This window comes from Phaethon aethereus (assembly GCF_964289735.1).
Source record: "Phaethon aethereus genome assembly, chromosome: 18".
Lineage (NCBI taxonomy): Eukaryota > Metazoa > Chordata > Aves > Phaethontiformes > Phaethontidae > Phaethon > Phaethon aethereus.
Window position 1 is genome coordinate 9,898,090 of NC_138594.1, and position 10,255 is coordinate 9,908,344.

General features: G+C 47.7%; 1 protein-coding gene across 1 annotated transcript; it reads left to right on the forward strand.

Moving 5' to 3' along the window:
• Positions 1-810: 810 nt before the first annotated feature.
• ADAP2 (ArfGAP with dual PH domains 2) lies at positions 811-7,909 on the forward strand (the record flags this gene model as incomplete). Its single annotated transcript, XM_082008131.1, has 10 exons — positions 811-904; positions 2,126-2,256; positions 2,953-3,044; positions 3,179-3,264; positions 3,616-3,725; positions 4,390-4,536; positions 5,259-5,342; positions 5,725-5,787; positions 7,124-7,201; positions 7,691-7,909. The coding sequence occupies 10 exons, from the start codon at positions 811-813 to the stop codon at positions 7,907-7,909; spliced, it is 1,104 nt and encodes a 367-aa protein (XP_081864257.1).
• Between the last annotated feature and the right edge of the window lie 2,346 nt (positions 7,910-10,255).

Genomic DNA, 10,255 nt, shown 5'->3' on the forward strand with positions numbered 1-10,255 from the left:
ATTTTTCTCTTTTGTCTTTTTCTTTCCTTAGATAAACTGAGTATTAAAGTCACATACTTTTCGACAGGGGCTTCATCTTGAAGGAGGGACATTTTCAATAGGATTTGCAAATCCTGAAATGCTCAGTTTTCCCTGCGTTGAGTGATGCCGCTGGGGCCCCTGGGTGCCCCACTGCTCCTGCTCCAGTGGCCTGTGGAGCCCTCGCAGGGTGACAGAGCTCCGCTGAGGAACACGTAACTCGCCTGCTGTCTGGTGTATTGACGCTTGGGTCGATGACTGGTGATTGGATGCCGTTCTGTTAGGCAGCAGGCTTTCAAAAATTTTTTTTTTTACACAAACCTGAGCTGGAGTTGCGGCCAACCTGTAGGTGCGTGGCTGAGCCCTCCTCCTGGACACAGGACATGCAGTAATGAATTTTCAGAGCAGAAACCTGTAACTCGTTGGCGAAGGCCTACCCCAGCTCCGTGCAGCGCCGTGCAGAGACTTATCTCGTTGTAACAAGCGGTGGGACCGGGCTGCTGCAGAGCCCGGCCGTTACTGACTCGCCTCCCGCGGTATCGGGGACAGGGACGAGCGCGTTCTCGCCAGGCAGGCCTTTCCCGGCGCCGCCGCGGCTCTCGGCTCTAGGCGCGGGGCCGGGGCCGCGCCTCCGGGGCAGCCGCCGCCGGGCGGCGGCCTGAGGGGCGGCCGAGCAAGGGCGGGAGGGGACGGGGCGCCCCGCCGCGCCGGGCCGCGCTCCAGTTCCTCATTTTCCTCCCGGGGCTGAGCCTCCCGCAGAGCTCCACGCCGAGCGCCGAGCACCGGCCGGCGATGATGGACCGCGACCGTAACAAGACGCTGCTGCTGGACCTGCAGCGGGCCGCGGGGACCGGGAACGGCCGCTGCGCCGACTGTGGCGAGCCAGGTAAGGGGGTTCCGCCCGGCAGCGCCCCCGCCCCGCTCCCCTCGGCCCCGCGGGGGGCGTTTTTGACAAGAAAGTGGGGGTGAGTGAGGGGCCTGCCGGGCCAGGCGCCTGTCCACCCCCGGCCAGCCCCCCGGGATGCCGCGCTCTGCTTCCCTCAGTTCCTGCAAGCGAGGCCCGTCGTCACCTCTCACTCCGTGTACTGGAGAGGCGGGAGCGGGCGGTTCCCCGGGGCGGGCAGCGCCCCACTGTCCCGCTCTCGGAGGTGGCCGTTCAGGTGGGCGGTGCGGGGCTGCCGGGCTCCAGGCAGTCAGGACATGGCTGTCCTCGGGCTGGCTGGTCTGGAGCGCTGGTGGGGAGCCCCACGGGGCGAGAGAGAACAGCGTGGGACAGGAAGTGGCCTCAGCGCACCAGCAGCTTCCCCAGAGTTATTTGTGGACAGTGCACAAGGCCGAAGGAGGAGAGTGCGTGCGGTGGTTTTCCAGCTCGGGGGGCCGGGGCGGGGGATGTCTCTGCACTGGGGTTGGTGTGGAGGAAGGCACCAAAGATCCTGCTGGAAAGCCTGCACCGGGCTAGCAGCCTGTGCTCCTTCAAGGTGGGAGTCACCCTCACCGAAGCGAGCAGTCAATCGGTAGCCTACAGCAGCTGGAAGACAACAAGTAGCTTCTGTTTGATGTAATAAGGGAGAAGTGGGGGACGACGTGGTGAAAGTGGCGGTCCAGGGAAACGGGCTTGCCAGCGCACTCAGAACGCCTCTAAGTGTCGACCTGTCCAGGCCGCTTCAGGGAATGCAGCAGCAGGCAAGAGCAAGAGCTTCCATGGGCAGTGGACATGAGTCCTCACCCTGGGTGGTTGTATTCTGTGTGCTCTCGGTAGTGCTCGCTGGCCGCAACATCCTTCCATTGTTAATTCAGCAACAGCAGCTTTCCATGCAGAACTAATAATTAGCTGAGCTTTTACATCACCACTCAGCTGCCTGCACAGTCACATTAATTTTTAAACAAATAATTTGTGAAAGAGCCTACAAATGCAGGGGCCGCATTCTTCATTGGGGAAGGCAAGTGCTGTTCCTCTGAACACAGTGAAGTGACAGCCATAAACAATGGGGTGGAATTTGATGTATTATGTGTGACGCCTGGGCTGTGCATCAGATGTGCTTTTTCACCCTTGCTGGTGGCTGTGCCTTTTCCCATATATTAGTTCATTCTTTGTGTTTGTATCTAGATCCAGAGTGGGCTTCTTACAAACTTGGAATATTCATTTGTTTGAATTGCTCTGGAATCCATCGCAACCTTCCTCAAATCAGCAGGGTCAAATCCCTTCGGCTTGACTTCTGGGAGAACGATCTTATAGAGGTACAGAGGAAAAAGCAGTAATTCACTTACTTTTCTCCATATTTTGTCATAACCTTCTCTGCCTCGTAATCCCTGTGTCGTCCACCATGGACAGAGGAACAAAGCCACACGGAGCCAAGTTAACTCCGTGGGTAACTGTAGGTTTTGTTTTTTTTATGAGCTACTGATCTATCACTGAAAGGTGACCATGTTTCTAACAGCCTGCAGTGTATATTTTTTTATAGCATACAGTAACTTCTCACTGTGGTTTAGAAGCCCACAGATATTTCCAGAGATTATGTTCTATTCGGTAATTGACATACCCTTCTTAAATATTGGTTCAGCCTCTCATCTTTCAATTGAGTTGTGTTAATAATATAATCACAGTTAATGTCCAGCAGGAGATGAAGCTATAGGGAGATCATAAACAAATAATTTTTCTCCTCATTTTCTTTTTTTCTTTTAATCAACAACCACAATCTTGCATTCCTTCCCATCTGGTTCAGAACTGTAAATACTGAAAAAGGCTCAGCCACCTAAAAGTGCAAACTGTAGTGCCAAAGGGAATTTATAAACGTATGTAGAGATGCACTGAGACTTATGGCAAGACTAAGCAGAAAATGCAGCGCTCCCTTTGATAAAAGTTTCATTTTATGTTCATGACATGGTATAGATTTCCTAGTTGCACACCTAACTGTAACTTCTTCTGTATTTCAGTTTATGAAGAAACACGGGAATCTCTGTGCCAAAGCTAAATACGAGGCAAAAGTCCCTCCCTACTATTACATCCCCCAGTCCTGTGATTGCTTGTAAGTTGATGGTGTATTCACTGCTGCAGACCTTTACAGCTATTGAACTACTTCCTCCTCCTACAGGTCTTTTTGGTTGGATGGTGAAAATAGAGTAGAGGCAGATCAGCTTTATCCATGTTTTCCTCTTTCAGGGTTTTAAGAGAGCAATGGATTAGAGCTAAATATGAGCGTGAGGAATTTGTTGCCACCCGAGTCTGCCAAGATCCTTGTTCTGCAGGTAAAAGTTAGGATTGTCAGGGAAAAGGTGTTAGCCTTAAGGCCAACAGCACAGTGTTCTGTTTGCAACTTTGAAGATCTTTAAGGTTGTCTTGTCATATTTGAACTGTTGGATGTGCAGGCCTTGCTTTAAGTCTAACTTTGAGAAGAAGCTCCTAAGAAAAGGCACTTAGACAAGTGCAAGGGTGTATTCAGATCTTACAGTTCTCTAGTTCTCCACTGATTTTTTCATATGAGGTGAAAATTCTCAGATGGCGAAGAGACTTGAAACTCTGTGCCACATCACCATTTAGATAAACAGTCCTGCTATAGTGCTGCCCTTCTCTGACACTTATCTTGGTCCAATCTGCAGGTAGTCGTGAAGGATTCCTCTGGAAGCGTGGGCGGGAAAGCAGACAGTTCCAGAAGAGGCGATTTCTTCTATCAGCAAGGGAAGGGGTGATGAAGTACTACACCAAAGAAGTGAGTTCCTCATCCATTGGCCATAGGTAGCTGGTCAACATCCATCCTCAGACTCTGCCCTTCATGGGCGAAAACCAGCCTTGTCTCTAGTTTTGCAGCCAGGCCAGCTCGTGTTTGGAGGAGCCCAGATGTTTCCCCATTAACATATGTGGTATCTTAGGCAACTGCTCTTTTGGATTTAGCCCTTTTCCTCATCCCTTATCTTAACCCTGCAGCCTCCTTTTGCTTAGTGAACAAAGGAAATGGACACTGGCAGTTGAATAGCAATATGAAGAAGAGATCTGTTAGCAGCTGTTACCTCTTACATTACCAAAATATCCTCTCATCAAACTGCTGCAGCGTCATCCTCAACGTCTCCCTTCTGTGGGAGAGTGCAGCTAATTGTTCTCTAACTATGAGGCTGGAGATGGAACCCATCCCTTGCAATTCAGACACATGCCTCTTCAAATAGAGACCAAGCATTTGTCAAGGAAAAGGGGTCACTCTTTGTAAGTGATTTTATGTAGCATGTAATTAAGGCTTTATATGTCAGGTATATCTAATATTAAGATATTTTAGGATGTCTGCTTTCTCTTCAGTAGGGATCTAGTTCTCATACAGCTCATCTGTCTTCCATTACCTTCCCTGAGAGCACTTTAATACCGTGATGCTTTTCATTTTACAGTCCAGAGGTCCAAAAGCCATTATCAGCATTGAGAATCTGAATGCCATGTTCCAGACAGAGAAAATCCAACATGCTCATGGGCTGCAGATCACATACAACACAGATGGTCAAACAAGGAACCTTTTTGTCTATCATGAAAGTGGAAAGGTGAATACCATGGAGATTTTGGAATAAGCAAGATGCTTAGATATTGGATCTATATTTTGGAAGAGTTACCCTGTTTCTGCAGGATCTCGTTTTATTTGAAGTCACTATGACTTGTAGAATATGGAAAGTTGCAGAATTTGACACAAATAACTAAGATCTTGCTCCTGTTCTGTTGGGCATATATTCAGCTTCACACCCTGAATAATCTTAAGGCTTCAGTGGGGCACATAGGTAAATCTCTGTAAGATAACTGTCTAATGGTTTTATACTATTCTGTGGTTATATTCTTTGAAGCCTTCTTGACATGTATAGAAAATATTGTTGTTCTGCATTATTTCCAACCAAACAATGATAATTTTAAGATGTCTACATGGTTTTTTTAGATTCTGTTTCTTCTCTTGCCATAGTTCTCAAGTCTTTCCATGTAAAAAGGTTTTTGAAAAATCCATGACTGAATCAACTGAAAAAGCCTGTGTACACAGACTTGGGTGACTGTCCATGCTGAGAACATCTGGGACCTCCCTGGAGGGGCAGACTTAAATTATTTTGGAGGCTCAATGTTTTTCAGGTGTCTGGGACAAGTCACTGACTCTCTCTGCCCCTTGGGGAGAAAGTACATCTTTGCAAAGAGGTCACAAGGAAGGAGAAGAGCATTTTGGAGAAACAGCATTCTTACTCCTTGTTATTCTTGTCTTTATGTTTGTATTTGCCATTTTCCCTAGGAGATTGTTGACTGGTTCAATGCCATTCGTGCAGCACGTTACCATTATCTCAGAACAACCTTCTCAGCTGTTCCTGAGCCTGAGGTGAGAAGTGAACAGGGCTTGAAGCACTCTATGCAAACATAGCATGGGAAAACATTTTCTGACTTCTTCTGCCAGAGTCACGTACTCAAACAGGAGCATATGGGTCATGGGAATGGACAGAAGAGGTAGAAGGAAAGGCCATGCTGGATAACATGCAAAAATGTAGTCAACATTTAAGGTCTAAAAGTCTCCATGTGGTTCTTACAAAGTGTAATCTTTCAAAAACATTATGTTCCTTCTTATTTCAGACTTGCCTTTACTGAGCAGGCAAAAAAACGCCAGACCCCAAATGCCAAAATTGGTGGTGATTAGCTTTGACAGAAACAGAACAGAAAAGCAAGAATGAATGAGACAGACTTTTTTTTTTTGTGTGTTCTCCTAGCTCATACCCAGGATCACAAGAAATTATGTCAAAGAAGGCTATATGGAGAAAACAGGACCAAAAGTAAGTGCATACTTGGCAGTACACAAACAGGATTATTCCAGATGGAAAATATTTGATAATTCTACGATATTTACTAGTAAACAATTTGTTGAGTGGCTATATGCTTCCTTGGTTGATAAAAGACATTATATTCAGGCCTGTTGTGTTCTTTGGGATCATTTTTTTATTTTGTATGGAAAATAAGACTGGGAAGAAGAATCCTCCTTGAAGAGTAAGAAAGATGGATTAGCTGGCAGTGGACGTGCAAAGTCCTGTTACGCAACACTGAATGGCTTGCTGTATCTGCTAATTGCAGCTCTAGAACTGCAGCTCCTGCTAGAACAGAACATCACATGCTGACTCCCCTACTTCCTTGTTTCTCTTAAAGTCAGTAGCACATAAGTCACATCTGCTTATAGCAGCAAAGTACGATTGAGCAAATTCTCCTCAGTGAAGCCTATGGTTTGGTTTGTGTTTTGTGGCAAAGTATTTTGGGCCACTACTCCTTGGAAAAGGAGAGAATAGATTTCAGGCTCTGATGAAGGAGGAGATAAAGATCTGAGGTCTTGTTTGAACATTGCCACTTCTTGCCTTGCTCTCCCCTGAGTGAACCATGAGCCAAAGTCCCATTAAAAAGTTCAGTGGTGAAATGCTGATATTGAATATGATGGGGTTTTGGCCCAGCTCAGTGCTAGTGTCCCAGTACATCTTCCTGCAGGTACTTGCACAGAGAATACTCACAGCTACAAGCATGAAAGATTGTGTGTTTTTCTCCTGAGGCCTAAATTCTGCTAAAACTGGAGTGAGCCCTAGAAGAGGACCCTTAAGTTCAGCACAGAGCAATGCATAGCTGAGGGAATTTTCAGATGAGTGTAGTTGATGGAATTAGTACTTTTCAAAAACCTACCATTTGTCCGTCCTACCACTGTGCATCCCACAATGCTAGGGACAACCCCCCAAACCAAAACGCTGAAATTGATTGCCCACTGTCCATTGTAGCCACTGTCCCAGGGATCATTCTCTGCAGTGCTTTCCATTTTTCCAAATTTTTCCATTAATTTTTCCAAATTAATCCATTTGCTGCAACTTCCTTAATCCTGGTAATTTGATCACTGGTAGAACCAAACTTCCCTGCCTTCCCTGAAGGATTGTCACTGAATGCAAATCTCTGGCGTGAACCCAAGGAGAAGGGAGCTGAGGGCTGCACATAGCAGTGACTCACCCGTTACCAGTTAGGGGGATTAGTGAAACTGAACTCAAGCTCTGAGTCATTTAAACAGTCCAGGGATCTGCCTTGAATAGGCCAAGCTCCCCTTTGGGATTTGGTCTTTAAAGAACTTCTACCATCTCCTTGCAGCAGAAGGAGGCCTTTAAGGTGCGCTGGTTTTGCCTGGATTCCCAAGAAAGGAACCTGATGTACTTCAAAAATCCACTGGTAAGAGGAGTGTTCCTCGCTATTCCACAAGCCCCTTCATAAAGTTGGGTGGGGAGGAAGGGTCTGTTCTCATCCAGCTCTTCAATGGCTGCGCAAGACTGAATCAGGCTCAGTCTCACGAGCTCATCTCTCTTGTCAATGGATCTCTTTGAAACTGAGCTGTTGGGCAACTCTGGCTCTTAACAGTGGCTGTGAGGAAGACCTAAGTCTTTTAACAGTAGCTGCTACTGCCTGTAGCGGCACTCTGTCCCAGCCCTATTGCCATTCTGCCTGTAACCTTAGGCAAGATGAGCCATATACCAATAACAGAGGCTTGGTAGCCCCAATATCCTGCTTCCTAGCACTGCTCTACCCACAAGAATATCCTTCCTTGCTCCTTCTGAACACCCAGCAACCAGCTCTCTAAGGGTGGGTCGCTACCTCCTCGGGTGTCTGCTGGGGCTGCGCTGTCCACTGGCTAATGGCTGTCTTCTGCTTCCTTCTTTCTAGGATGCATTCGCACAGGGCCAGGTTTTTATTGGAAGGATGGATGAAGGATATGAAGTACGAGCTGGCTTGCCCCAGGGAGTCCGGGTGAAGAAGAGGAAACCAGCGATCACTGTGGTCACGCCAATGAGACAGTTTGTGTTTATATGTGAGAACGATAGGGAACAGAGAGAGTGGATAGATGCCTTAAATGGAGTCATTGCCCAGCCTTTGACTGGTTAAGACTAGCACTGAGTTCTAGTGAACTGCATTTCCTGGGCTCTGTTCAGCACTGGTCTGTGGCCTCTTCCTGTTGGCAAGGATGGTGCTTAAGGCCCTGCAGTGACTATAGTACAAAGGGCTTCTTCCTTCAATAGCCCCAGGCATAGCAAGGGTGACAACAGAGAAATGAGTAAGAGGCAGTGCAGATATTCAGAAATTATCTGTGCTCCTGCAGAACCTTGCTTGAAGTGCCTTCTCTCTTCCTACCCTTCTCTGCTTTTAAGCAGAAGAGGCCTTCCTAGCCTGACGTAGGGATGGATCATCCAGTGTTGTCTTATGGAAAAAAAAACACAGTCAATGGAGAAAGTCTGACCTCAGAAGGGCTGGCATGCATTTCCTTGAGGAATCCTGCAGGTGCTGTTATATCAGATCCTCCTTTTCTTGCCTTGGTCTGATGTCAGAAGGACTCCTGTACATGCTGAAAGATGTACTAGACAATCCAACCAGTGGCATATATCCTGCCAGTGAATGGGGTCATCTGTTACATGAGTACATAGGAACAGTGACCAAGAGGCAAAGATGTTGTCACCTATCAGGAAGACGCGGGGTGTCCTGTTGGATAGATCTAAGATACCAATTCACGCTGGAGTCACTGGATGTCCTTCTCAGGGAGGAGCAGAGTCAGGCAGCTACACTCCACCTGGCTGCAGCTCCTGTCCGGATAGGGACATGGTTGTTTTCAACAGAGTGGGTTTAATGTCTTTTACAGTGTTACATTTCTGGCACAGTGAAAAATAAAAGTCAAGTTTGAATTGTGGAGGATACTGTAATGGAATCACTCTAATGACAAATACTCCTAGCTCCTTGCTTTCAACAGTCTCTGCTGTTTGGCTTTTATGAGTGGCAAATCCAACATGTGAAGACCAAATTTTTCCAAAGCAACCCCACATAGTGGCCCATGAGTACAGGATGAATGTACAATGATCTGTCTCGCCTCCTAAAAAACAGCTGAAGCTTAATGAGCTTGATTAGTCTGAGCATTGAAAGGCAGAAACTAGTTTTAAAAGTGTTACCTTCAGTGACTTGCCTGAAGACACTTGATGAATGAGGACCAGCACTGGAAGTGGAGGGTGAGCACCTCCTGATCAGGTACCACTTACATCCATTCTGTGCAGGAATTGGTGAAGATTTGCATTGGCTGATACGGTGTACTGAGTATTTTCTTGCCTCAAGACCAAGTCTGAGATTTTGTTCTACCAAGCAGCCAGTCATTCAGATATTTAATTCTTCTTTTCAGATAACCTTAGTTTGGAAACCAAGAGGAAGTCTTGCAGACTTTCTGGTGAGGCTTCCACCTTTTGCTGACAATTGCCAGCCAGTCTAAGATACCCAGAATAGTTCTCTTCTTCTGCAGAAATGAGGAAGTGCCAATACATGCAGGGATTAGTGAGATTAAATTTTTTTTTTTGGTCCCCACAACGGTGCAGAAGAATTGTTTGAGTTGGATCATCATCCTGCCTGTCTCAGCCAGCTCATAACCATCCAACTCTGAGCAATCTGCAGCAGTTTTCTTGCTGATAGACTCCCATGAACTTCCCTGTGTTCCCACTCTCTCACCCCACGCAACCTGATTCATTCTAGCTCTCATGCTGGTTCAGCAAATCTTTTTAACAACCTAATCCTGCAGCCCTTGAAATCAGTAGCAAAGCACCTTCTGACTTGTACGAGGAACAATGTCAGTCTTCATTTGGTTTGACATATCTTAATTGTTATTTTGAGATGAGCTGAGTAACCCAGGATGACCTTGGAAGAGTTCAGTGGATCCAGTAGCCTGAGCTTCACACGGATGGGGCTCTGCAAGCCTGCTGTGCTGCGTTGCTTGCTCTCACAGATGGGTCAGTAAATCAGCCATGTCAGCAACTCTGATATGACTTGTTACAAAACCAGGAAATTCCCTGTGAAAATGAAAACGTGCAGATAACAAGAACTTTTTTGGAGAGGCAATGAAAGTCAAGGCCAGGTCATGGAGGCCTCTGCATCACAGTTAATTTCTACAGTCAACCCAAATCCTCGGGCCAAGTCGCCGGCAGAGGAAGAGCTGGGCCGGTACCGGGCTCTCCGGCTGGCGCGGGGAGCTCCTCGGCAGAGCACGGGCTGCGGGCTCGGCGCTGGGCACAGCCCCATAGCTTGCGCCGTCCTGGTAGAGCGCAGCGGTCTCTAACGCAGCAAGTATCGGGGCAGAGCCGTGCGGCCCCGCGCCTTAGCCCGCCCCGGCTCTCGGGCACACGGCAGGAGCCTCGGGGGCGGCGGGAGGAGGCGCCCAGGGGAAACGAAACTGGGCCGCGCCGCTCCGCCCCGGGCCGCGCC